Below are 13,117 nucleotides of genomic sequence, written 5' to 3' on the forward strand. Positions count from 1 at the left end.
TGAAATAAAAAAAATAATAATAATGATGTACACGGATAAATCATTTATAATAAACACTGCAATATTCCATAAGAAACAAAGATTGTCCATTTTGATTTCATGGTGATTTTAAGGGGTGTGGTTAGTTCCTAAAATCCTCTTGGATGTGCTAAGGTTTTATGGGTTATTGCAAGAACATTGCTAATGTGCTTGTTTAAGTATTTTTAGTTATTTTTCTAGGATGTTGTTAGGCAGTGGCTAACTGAGTCATTGCTAGACTGTTCCTGTGCAGTTCCTGAGACTGTGCTATTTTAATATTGTTTATATACTATTATAGTATTTCATTTTTAATTTTCATCATTTATTTTTATATTGCTTTGTTTTACTGGGTGCTTGCTAGGGTTTCTAGGTCATTGCTAAACAGACACAGATAAGATGGTAACTTAGCTCATTAATATTAAATTCAGTTGTGCAGTCACATGAATGCATATTTCGAGTATTTTACAAATGCTTGACTTGCGTTACTCATCTGATCAGAATTGAGACTCTATCCGTTTTGTTATAAAAATACCACTGCTTAACATTCTTTTTTTTTTTTTTTTTTTAATAAAAGAAGAATACTAGGGGCAATCACATCTATACTCAAAGTTTTATGAAACATTAGACTCAGGTGGTACTGGGAGCAATTATATTATCAGATTCTGGAGCATTATTCAAACTGTAGATTTAACCAGTTTAATGGATCTGCTGTCAGATCATCTATTTGGCTCTCAGGGTGGAGTGTCCTGTTCTCAAGAACATCCTGTTTCACAGTCGTCCACTGATGCTGCATCCCATTATATATAGATGACATCTATAAGCTTGAGAGAGGGAGGCTGAAAATGAGAGAGGGTGGGTTTGGAGAAATGACTGGGAAGATGAGGTGGTTTTACTGTTAACACACCAATACGAAACAACCTCTAATGCTAAATCAGAGCCGAGCGGGACACAGCCAATATGCTGGCACACGCTCACACTGTATCCCGTGCAAAATGGCTGTATCAGCATTTGTGCGTTAGTCACGGTAATGAACATTCCTCGGACAACTTCTGAAGTGTGTAATGTTTTTGATGTAAAAAATGTTATCCTTTGCCAGTACCATGGCAGGATCCAGTATTTGACGTGCATTGAATTGCAATGTAAATAGCATGGTATATGAATTAAAATGGCACATTTTAACACCGTTATTAGCCAAAGTACTACATTTCTGTATCGTGGTATTGTACTAGCAATTGGCAAACAGAAAGTTTTGATGAATTAATGAATTCCACTTTTGACACACAATATTCAATTCATTAAACTCATATTGATTCAGTTGTGCCATAGAGGTTTAAATGATAAAACTACTCAATTTTATTTTATTTTAAAACAAGTTGCCGTAGTTGTACTTTTCGCATAATAAAATGCTAGGAAAATCAATTCATTTTTCAATAATAAAATATTTTCTTGACAATATAGGTTGTATTTAAATGCATGTAAAGTAAGCCTTCCTTGCATTTTTAACACCGACGGTGTGTCTAAAACAGCCCATAGCTCAGAGTGTTAATGTTTCAGCACTTCTGCAGAAAACCTGTTTAAAAATAATTTCGTGTTTGAGTGAGCGGTCAAACATGCTTTCCAAAGATGGCTATATAAGTCTCTTCATAATTTATATGCTAACGGAAGATGTCAAGGGAAACGCATCTTCAGATGGCAAGCGAAAGATGCGCACAGGGGAAAAGAAGTGGGCGGCAAATGCTTTCACCTGTCAGAGAGCTTCTGAGACTTTACAGCCCGTTCCACACACAGGCCCTGCATGTTCACTGAGCTTTGTTGCAAATTAGTGGCATTGGCCAGTCCTTATTTTTTCTAAAATCAATTTTTGTTGGCATTTGCATGAGATGTGAGTACAAGAATGCAGTTAGGAGTACACATGGAGCAAATGCATGTAAAGAGGTTAACAGTAAAACGTGTAGTTAATTATTACCAAAATAGTCAGCATAAATGAAAGTTGTGATAGTCTTTTCTTCCCTATTGTGATGTATATCCGAGTGAAATGGCTTCTGGAAGAAGAAAAAATGTAGGGTGGGACTTGATTGGATTTGATTGGATGGTTGTAGTCTGCTGTTGGCGGATCTCATGTGAGTGACAGGTTGCCCCGCCCTCACGCCAGTAAACACGTCATCAGAGAAGAGATGTCACTGCAAGAGGGAGGGGAAGTTATTTTGATTAAATTAAAGTTTAGGCGGGCACATGGATTTTTTAAAAAAATGTGCACGGATAAATCATTTATTAATATATTCCATAAAAAATATTAATCGTCAGTTGACATGAGGGTGAGTAATTAATGACAGAATTTTCATTTTTAGGTGAACTAACCCTTTAAGCATGTGTCTTCTTGAACCCCACAGCTTGGTGATTTTTACCGAAGATGGCAGATTGAAATAAAAATACTACCCAGTAAATAATTTACCTCTATTATTCATAAAACAATAATATGCAATGTCTTGTTATATATTGATGTCTTGTCCATACTTATGATTTATTAACTGTTTTAGCCCAATTTTACATTCACAAAATTAGAACAGCACATTTGTATTTTACATTGCTGACCTGTATTGAAACTCTTTCAGTAATGCAGAAACCTTAAACTAGGTAAAACTTTCACATTTATGTAAATGCTTTATTTTATTTTATTTGCTTATCAGCAAATATTGATGTAAACGTGATTTATTTAATTAATGAATAAACATATAATGTAATTAATTCAATAAAAAAATGACTGACAACCATAGTTTCAATATAGTATACAAAGGCTTTTTTTGTGCTATTCTCATTTCGTGGGTGTAAAATAATGTTTAATTAGAATATACTTTTTATTTTCTGATATGCATGGACTTTCAAAATATAACAAGATATGTGTTTTATGGCTTTTACAAAATTCTGCTCTTTTATCCAGTTTGAAGTATTACAGAATGCGCTGCATAACAGTTGCACAGTTGCATTTACTGATTGGTATAAATTGCAAAGTGCATATATGTGGTTTTCAGAATGAGACTGTGGTGGTGATCATATCCTGATCTTATGGCTTTGCTTTAATCAGAGTTCCTCTGTGGTGTCAGCGAGGTTTGGCCATCACTCCGGTCTCTGAAGCCTGTAATCTTGTTACTCCTCTGGCACATGGGACGAGGTAGAGCTGTATGAAATCTTTATTACCCCCCTACTTCACATTTTCTCAAGCTGCTGGCTTCTACATATTCACTCATTAGGTTGGACATTGTGTGATGTTCCTTATTGCTGTCTCTGCAGAATGAAAATGCTCGCCTTTCATGAACTGCTTTTGGAACTCCATGGCTTGAGGCTACGACCGCAATAACTCTCCTGCTACGTCGCTGTCTCTCTCTCTCTCCGTCTCTCTCTCCAATTTCATGAGACTACACTTCAGTGAATTCCTCAAAAACAAACTTCTACACATTTCCAAGAATCTGTGCATTTTTAGATAATATACGAACGCTCAAGTCCTTCATACACTATATGTTTGTAATGGAAAAGATGTTAAAGGAATATTCTGGGTTAAAAATCTGTGGCATCATGCTGCTGATTACTACAGACTTGCCCCACAGAGCAAATAATAAAATGCATTGACAGAAATCAACGTACAACTGAAGTCTATGGTTCAGTCGTTGTTGAAATAAGGACATTTTTGTAGTTGTATTCCTTTAAAAAATGTAATGTAAAAGGTAACACTTAATTTGTTAACAATGCTTCTAAAGCTTTTATTAATCTTAGTTCATGTTAATTTCAACATTTATTAATACATTTTTAAAATCAAATGTTGTATTAGTTAACATTAGTTAATGCACTGTGAACTAACATGAACAAACAATGAACATTTATAATTTTAACTAATATTAACAAAGATTAATAAATGATGGAAAAATATTACTATTACTAATACATTAGTTAATGTTAACAAATGAGACCTTATTATAAAGTGTTACCATGTAGAATATTTTATTTTGTTTATTTTTGAAATATTTTATTTTATTTTAAAATCAGTCGCTGTAGAGGTTTACAACACTGAAACAAAAATGTAAAATATTTGCAAACTCTTTTTTTTTGTAACAAAACCAATGCTGAATGAAGATATTTTAATGAAATCTGAGAGCTTTCTGTCCCTCCATTGACATCCTACGCAACTACCACTTTAATGCTTCAATAAGTTCATTAAGAGATCGTAAAACTAACCCAATGAATTGAGCGATTTAGTCCAAAATTTCCTGAAGAGACTCAATCACTTTATATGATGAACAGATTTAATTTAGGCTTTTATTCACATATAAACATTCATCAACTCCCACATCAGTTGGTCATCACACCGTTCATCATCAGGTAAACGGAAGCTCAAGCATGTTTGCTTGACATGCGAGAACCAATGAGGTTCATTCTCGTGTTACGCCACACATTTGAGCTTCCTCAAGAACCAATGAGGTCCATTCTCGTGTTACGCCACACATTTGAGCTTCCGCAAGAACCAATGAGGTTCATTCTCGTGTTACGCAGCACGTTTGAGCTTCCGCAAGAACCAATGAGGTTCATTCTCATGTTACACAGCACGTTTGAGCTTCCGCAAGAACCAATGAGGTCCATTCTCGTGTTACGCAGCACGTTTGATGTTCTGCCAGAACCAATGAGGTCTGTTCTTGCGTGTCAAGCATAATTTGAGCTTCTGTTCATGTTCGCTGATCAATGTTTATATGTGAATAAAAGCCTAAATTCAATCTGTTCATCATATAAAGCGATCGAGTCTCTTCAGAAAATTTGGACTAAACCGCTCAATTCATATGGATTAGTTTTACGATCTCTTTGTGAACTTTCTGAAGCGTCAGTTGCTTAGCTGTCAATGCAGGGAGAGAAAGCTTTTGGATTTCATTCAGATATCTTCATTTGTGTTCTGAAGATGAACGAAAGTCTTACTGGTTTAGAACGACATGAGGGTGAGTAAATGATGACAGAATTTTCATTTTTGGGTGAACCTAACCTTTTAATTATCCATGTTAATCCATCTTATCAACGTGAAGAACAAGATATTATGAAAGTAAAATTGATTTGCACATGCTATGCATTTCCAAATGAGCCGGGTAGGACTTGATTTTATCTGTTGGAAATTGATTAGTTTTACTTTGGAATAGCATGAATTGTGCAGAATATAAATCAGGACTTTGCATTAATAGGGTAAATCAAGTTTCTTTTTATGTTAAGCCTATAGTTTTAGTATAAATGTCATACATTGCCAATCCACCAATATTTATCTTTATATAGAGCTGAGTACCTCTTCCCTTAATGTGATCTGTAAAATGTCTGTACTTCCGAACACACATGAGGAGATGAAGACTGGAATGCGCACAGGCAGCTGAGGGATTCTGGGATGTGCGCCATGGAATGGTGTGATGATGCATTGTGCATTCTATAATGGATAGACATGGGAAGTGTACAGAAGTAAGTCAGTACAGTATGTAGGTTACTTGAGAGTGGGAAATGCAAAGGCCTGTATGGCTAGAGGGGATCTAGCACGTGGACCGTGGCATCTGACTGCTAAATGAATCTAGGGGCTTGCCAGCATGTTGATGCCACAAGCGCACAGCAGATGAGTTTGCCAGACTTTAAATATTACATCAAAAACCAACGTTTTTCTATTTCAGGCTCCTCCTAAAAGTCTATTGATTGGAGAGTAATCTTCAAGCTTTTACTCGGAAGCAAAAGCATTCTTATAAATGTGCTTTCAGTTTGTTTCTCTAGTCGGTGTGGTTTTGGTATATTGCAGAGGGTGATTGGGTTATTTTTTTATTATTATTTTTTTGTGACTTCCTTTTGATTTGTTTTAATGTGAACATTTGTGACCCTGGACCACAAAGCCAGTCTTACGTTGCATGGGTATATTTGTAGCAATAGCCAACAATACATTGTATGGGTCAAAATTATCGATTTTTCTTTTATGCTAAAAATCATTAGGATATTAAGTAAAGATCATGTTCCATGAAGATATTTTGTAAATTTCCTACCGTAAATATATCAAAAATCTATTTTTGTGAGTGGATATGCATTGCTAAGGACTTCATTTGGACAACTTTAAAGGTGATTTTCTCAATATTTTGATTTTTTTTTTTTTTTTTTTTTTTGCACCCTCAGATTCCAGCTTTTCAAATAGTTGTATCTCGGCAAAATATTGTCCTATCCTGACAAACTATACATCAACGGAAAGCTCAATTTCAAAAAATTGACCCTTATGACTGGTTTTGTGGTCTAGGGTCACATTTATGGTTCTGACTGATTCAGGACCAACACCGGGTGTGAGTTTTTCCACTATCTGTCTTTTTTTTTTTTTTTTTTTACTATCTAGGAGAAATGAAAAACTACTCAATCTTCTACATTTCAGATCTTTTGCATTCAGATACAGTTGTTTTGGCCAACAAAACATATGAATTATGAATAAAAATCAGTTATAACAAAGTCCAATGAAGAGAGTAACCTGTCATGGCAGATTACAGTAAAATTAAATATTTAACTGCATTTTATAACTCTTCTTTTCTTGATGTTGTATTGTAGATTGAAAGGATCATGACTCTAATTACCGGCATCGAGATCTCCAAGGAGAATCAACCTGTATTGGAAGGTAAATATGAGAGCTGCACATGAGTGATGAGATATGACACAATATATATTTGCTTTATATCAGCTTTATTTTAATTAAAGAAAATTTTTTTTGACAGTTTTAGTTTTCGATTTAGTTAAGAATAACAGCACTGGTCATGCAGGTTTGAAACTACATGAGGGTCAGTAAATAATGACAGGATTTTCATTTTTGAGTGAACTAACTAACTTCATACCATGGAACTCGTCCTGAACTGTTTGTCTGCAACTGTTGTTGCGGATGTTTTCTTTGGAGAATCCTTTGTATGGCAGAATTGAATGATATCAAACCTCAACAAGTATGAAATATCAGCTATAAACTAAGGGTGTGTTCACACTTGGCATGTTTGGTTCGATTAAAACGATTGCTCTGTTAGTGCAGGTCATTTGAACAAGTGTGAGTGCTGCCATCAGAACAAGTGGACCGAGGCCCCTGAAAAGATGGGTCTCAGTCCGCTTTCAAATGAACTCTAGTGCAGTTTGACTGAAATATGAACAACATGTAACCATATAAAAAAAAAAAAAAACAGGACGTGATGTTACAATGATGCGACCCTAAAAAGGGCAGAATGCCCAAGCATACCTGTTTTTTCTCGTCTAGTCATGATGTTGCCCTGTACAGTTCGGTACAGGCATCAGAACCTCGCAGCACAACTTTGTTTGTGTGTGTGACGGAGAAATTCCTGCTGCAGTTTTGACTCCATTTCACACATTATATGAGCTCTTCACGAGTTGTCAGCTCCATCATATACCATCATACTGTATATACGCACATACAGTATACTGTATATATCTGCACACAGCATTGTTCTGGATGTTCAACAAGTTCCTTTGCAAAATATGTCATAAAAGCCTCTTTTTTTTTTTTTTTTTTTTTTTGTATCTTTAGGTTTATTGCTAAAAATGACAGTGTGAATGCTAAGTGAACCAGGACTAAATGTATCATTTTCTTTTTTGGTCCAGACCAAGAGAACCAATAGAAACAAAAAGTGTGAACACACCCTAACAAAGCAATGGTACTAAAGTTGCTGAGAAAGCCTTTAGAAGCAATGTATTTTTTGTGTTTTGCATATTACTTTTTTTCTTTCCTTAAGAGAGGAACCATGCTTTTTTGAAGGAAAGATATAGATTTTTAGAGGCAAATGAAAACGTTAAAGGCAAAAACATGAGATTAATTGTGATTTTAATATATACTGACAGCCTGATTATAATCAATCGTATCATTTTGTTCATTGTATATGTCTAAACACAGTAGTCTGTGAAAGCCCACAAAGGGTTTTTTTCACAAAGCTTTGCTTTGGCTGAATCATCCCTTGAGTCAGAACTATTTCATTAGCGTCTTTAACTACCAGCAGTTTTCTTTCTCAACCACATGGTCTCACTTTTCACCCCAATTTGGTCTGATATTTTTGTACCTCATATTCGACACAGACACCCTCCGGTACACAATTGGCGCAGAGGGCCTACTTTAAAGAGATGAGATGACCATTTACTGTGGCCATCTCACCGATATTCAGTAATTAGGACTTTTCTTTTTGAGTTGAGCCTCCCAAGGTAGTTGCTATATATGGAGCGACAGCACTATATTTTAATGGACTTTTCTAGAAGAGGTACAATTCTTTAGAAATTGTACAGCAGAGAATCACCTTAAAGGAACAGACAGCACTATTGTTCTGTGAGACAGTATCCTTAAATTTTCACGTAACAAGACGCTCGTTGAGTTGTTTGCTGCTGTTAGTGAAGAAAATGCCAGTGTTTTCTGAAATACATAATTTGATCAATTCTCAAATTTTTACAGTGTCACAATAGGCCATTTTTTAAAGTCAAAATGTATTGGAAAAGTTGAGAGCTCTTAAGAGGAGGAATGTAATATTGGAGTTAGAGAACAGAGATTGGAAAATGTGTTATTTTGCAAGAAATATAAAATAAATATGAATACATTTATTATTAAATTTTTTTTGTAAATTTAGTACGTCTTATGGTATTACCATAAGACGTACTATGGTAGAATCATTATATATGTTTTTGATATAATATAGCTTTTGATGGTACATCGACATCCATTTTATTGCTATTGTGCCATGGTCCAAGTCGAAAAATGCTGGCTTTGCTTAAAATGATTTGCTCCTTTTTGCTAAATTGCTAGTGTTTTTCCTTATTTTGCTCACGTTGGATAAAAGCATCTGCTGAATAAATACATGTAAATGTAATATAAACACTGGAAAAAATTAGAGTTTTTGTCTTGTTTCTAGTCCAAATATCTAAAAATTCTTAAATCAAGAAGCATGTTCTAGATAAGTAAAAATTCTTGTTTTCAGAAAAAAAAAAAAAAAAAAAGTCAAAATTAAGTTTTTGCTTAAAACAAGCAAAATAATCTGCCAATGGGGTAAGCAAAATAATCTTATTTCAAACCGAAAACAAGATTATTTTGCTTACTCCATTGGCAGATTATTTTGCTTGAAGAATTTTTAGAAATTTGGACTGGAAATGAGATGAGAAAATCTATGTAAGAAAAGCACTTTTTGCAGTGTACTACTATGGCACATGTAAAAAAAAAATAGCATATCTAAGAAACCATGATAATACCATGTTGAAATTCAGTATAGCGCCATTGCTATTATTGTTTAGCTCCTTTTTGCCAAATTGTCAGTGTTTTTCCTCATTTTGCTTGTCATTTAGATAAATGAATGAATGTTCCTCCTTTAGAAATGAGCGTCCTTTTGAGCATGCAGATGTTAGGATGTACTTTACATCTTAAGCCTTATTCAGTGTCTGTATGGATATGAATAACGCTCTGGCAGGCTGACAGTTTGTATGATTCCCCTGCTCTCAGCTGCATGCAGATAATGCCCTACATGCATGCATGAAGCAGCACTCATGTGTGACACTGAATTAGACCACATCACGCTATGGAAAATGCGGTCGGCATCGTCTACATGTGAGACACGAACGCTACTGTTTAATCACATCTGGCAAACCTGAATTCTGGCGATTGGACTCGGATGTGTCCGATATGAATGTGGGCACAGGTGGGATTACGTTAAGTGCAGCATGTGCACGGTGCATTTCGCTGACTTAACGTTTAACGTGCAGCCCTCCTCTCCTCTCCGGTACAGTGACACATTCATGAATTTAATTCCTCTGATGATTTACCGTGGTATGTGGCTTGGCTGCGATTTAATTTTTCATAGAGAGAGTGCAGAGGCACTGGAAGCACTTAAGTGCGGAGGGGATAGGGATGGGGTTGTGGGGTGTGGGGTTAGAGGAACCTGTACGGGGTTTTTTCCCCCCTCTGTCTGATCCTGGCACAGTAGTGTGTGGTTTGGGTTTGTCTCTTGTTCCTTTTTCTGATGGTGTCCTTTCTGCACCAGCAAGATCAGAGAGCCTGCGTGCAATTTTAATCAGTACGGGGAGCGGGGAATAGATAGAGGGGCAGAGAGAGAGAGAGTGAGACAGAGAAAAGGGGGTGGGGGGATTGATCGCCACAGAGAGAGAGAGTGTGTGTGTGTGTGTATGTGAGACAGATACAGAAAAAGAGGCATAGAGACGGCAGGGAGGGGGGTTTGGGAACGAACAGAGCGTATATGCCGTGCAGCGGGTCTCGGCATCAGACGGCGTATGGCAGCCCTGCAGACTCTTTCAATGAGGAGTAAAAATCAAGTCAAAGAAGAAAGAGAGCTGGATACAGTGAGTGGATGTGATACACAGCTAAACTGAATGCATAAGAAGATGTCTTTAAGGTGATTACCAGTTGCAACCGTGCAGGCGATGCGCTACCGATGGCTTTCTGGAGGAGCACTATGTCATCTGGATGTTTTGCTTTGTGAGTGCCGAATGCAGCTGCTTCTGTGACTGAGCGTTCCTGGATCAGGGATGCAGCAATCCTTGCCCCCGAGCGCAAGACCCTTAGGAACGTCTGCTAGAGGAACGGAGCAACCAGAGCAGGGGGCTGGGCTGCAACAAGAGGGACCGTGCCGTCAACGGGGCTTACTAATGGGGTTATCCGTCCATTGTGGGAGGTCACTTTATTTCCATTGGATCAAGGCTTGGCTGTACCTCGCTTTGATGGTGTGCTCCATTCTGGTATGTTAGCCCTAAGCTCGGAGGGACCAGCAGTCCTTGCATTATCGTGATAAGGGGCAGAAGGAACGTCTTCTAAAGGAACGAAGCGACCAGAGCAAGTGGGCTGGGCTGCAGGAAGAGGGACCGAGCCGTCAACGGAGCTTTCTTACCCATTGTTTCCACTGGATAAAGGCTTGGCTTTACCTCGTTTTGATGGTGTGTTTCGTTCTGGTATGTTAGCCCGGCGAGGTGCGTCTAAGCTCGGAAGGACCAGGAGTACTTGGATTACCGTGACAGAGCACTACCTAATCAGGGACTGCTTGGGGAAGTGGTCAAACCGGCTACTTTCTGATGGTGGGAGGGGTTCCTCGAGCTCAACAACTCAACAACGGGAAGGGAGGAATGGGAAAATGTGCCATGAGGACGAGCTGGCGTCACGCAAGGCTTCTGGTGTTGAAGAACTGGCATTGTGGTGGACTGCTGATCAATGAGTTGAGCTGCTTGGCTTGAGGGTCCATGATTCTGTTGTAGACAAACTCACTGGCATTATTCTTACTCTCCAACTGTTCTTAGTTCTTTGCTAAAGGATTTTGCTTCCAATTTTAAGGACAAGTCTGTTTTATCATGCCTTGCATCGTGTAGGAATGTTTTGACGTGTAAGGGAAGAGCATGTTGGTAAAGTTCCTGCAACTTCCTAGTAGCTTCTTGTAGATTTTGGTGCAAGCCAAAAGCTGTTTTTGAACTTTTATGATCTTCCTGTCGGAGCAACGTGCTGATGACCCTTGGTGTGAATGTTTGAATCAGATACAGAAAAGCTGTGTAGACGCCGTTTCGTTTGCTTGCCCTCTTTTTGAAGAGCAACGCCAAATTGTACCAATTAACTGACTTGACGCTCTTCTTTAAAGGACTACCTGCCAAGGTCTACCTCCATAACCCATTCAGCCTTGGTCCTCATCTCCAACGCAGTGAGGGCTTGTGGAGGAATCTCCATTACTAGTTTAGTCTATATATCTGGGGCCCTGCGTCTAGCGGAGGCCCGTCGCTCAAGCCTGGACACTGCCTTGCTGTTGCTGCTGCTGCCCTCAGCTCTGCTGGCCAAAGATGATGTGGCAGTGCCACATCTCGGCCTCCGAGTGCCGTTGCTACAGGCTAAATGGTTTTTCACTGCTCAAACGTCATCCTTTGTCGGCAGATGCAGCTGGGAGCCGTGTGCTGGAGCAATCGGTGGGGGAGTGGCTGGAACATGTGGGCTTTCCTCAGTACGAGAGCAAACTGGTGCTCAATGGCTTCGATGACCTGCGCTACATGGTGAGTGACTTTTGTGTGTGGGGATTGATTGACACAGCAGGTTGGTCAGGGATGTGGTGAGTTTATATATATCCGATATACTAAAGCCCAAAATATGATTCAGTCCACTGAACACCGTCATTCATGGATTAATATTTTTTTCCAAGTGAGGAAAATCTGTTTTGTTTTATCCTCAATGTAGATCCAATGTATGTGTTTTTTAATTTGATTTGAATTCTGTGATATTTAATTGCTATAAAAAAAAATCTGTTTTTATAATTTAAACAAAAAAATTTTTACATTAAAAGTAAAATTTAAAAGTGTAAGTTCAGTTCTTTAAAATAAAAGGGTACACAACATGAAATTTGCAGTTCTTGCAGTTTGACAAGCTATAAGCCATATGAAACTTTATATTTTTCTGTAAATGTTGCATATTTGTTATTGATGCATTTTTATGACCTCATATTAATTGGGAAACTACATGGAATATTTGTTCCTTTGAATATTTGAATATTTGAAAACAGCTAAAAAGGTGATTAAAAAAGGTAAAATTATTGAAAAAATTGTTATAGTACATTTCAGCCGCAGCACCTTAAATATAAATATTATGTATTATAATTGTAATATAAAAGTGTATAGCCTACAAAAAGGTAAATCTTATTTTGCCAACTATATACTATCACTATGTTGTATGTATGTATGTATGTATGTATGTATGTATGCACTAGGCAGATATACATACGTGTGAGTGTGGGTGTGGGTGTGTAAATATATAGTCAAACCAAAAATTATTCAGACATTTTTTTATATATTTTTACTAGTGGGTGCAGGACACTATAGTTCATTTATGTAAGTGATGATAGAAAAATAAAGTAAACTGACATATTATACCCAAAAATTCTTCATACAGTGGACTACCAGTAAAATTGATAAAAATTTGGGACCAAAAATTTTTCAGACACTTTGACCTGACCATGTTTTGCTTAAGTGTTATCTGACATAATTAAGATTATTTTATTCTGACACAGTTTAACTCTGAGATCTTGTCATATTTTATTACCATTTTTTAAACTATAGTGAA

The 13,117-nt window shown here is 37.2% G+C and overlaps 1 protein-coding gene across 6 annotated transcripts in view; it reads left to right on the forward strand.

The window, feature by feature from the left end:
- The window catches only part of anks1ab (ankyrin repeat and sterile alpha motif domain containing 1Ab), a 31,624-nt gene that overhangs the window by 4,017 nt on the left and 14,490 nt on the right, over nt 1-13,117 (forward strand). For all 6 annotated transcript variants that reach the window (XM_051896850.1, XM_051896853.1, XM_051896847.1 and 3 more), the window contains exons 2-3: nt 6,604-6,670; nt 11,942-12,057. In XM_051896850.1, coding sequence (XP_051752810.1) covers nt 6,604-6,670; nt 11,942-12,057 — 183 coding nt within the window. The remainder of the gene's footprint in view (nt 1-6,603; nt 6,671-11,941; nt 12,058-13,117) is intronic.

This window comes from Ctenopharyngodon idella, chromosome 6, assembly GCF_019924925.1.
Source record: "Ctenopharyngodon idella isolate HZGC_01 chromosome 6, HZGC01, whole genome shotgun sequence".
In the NCBI taxonomy this organism is placed as follows: domain Eukaryota; kingdom Metazoa; phylum Chordata; class Actinopteri; order Cypriniformes; family Xenocyprididae; genus Ctenopharyngodon; species Ctenopharyngodon idella.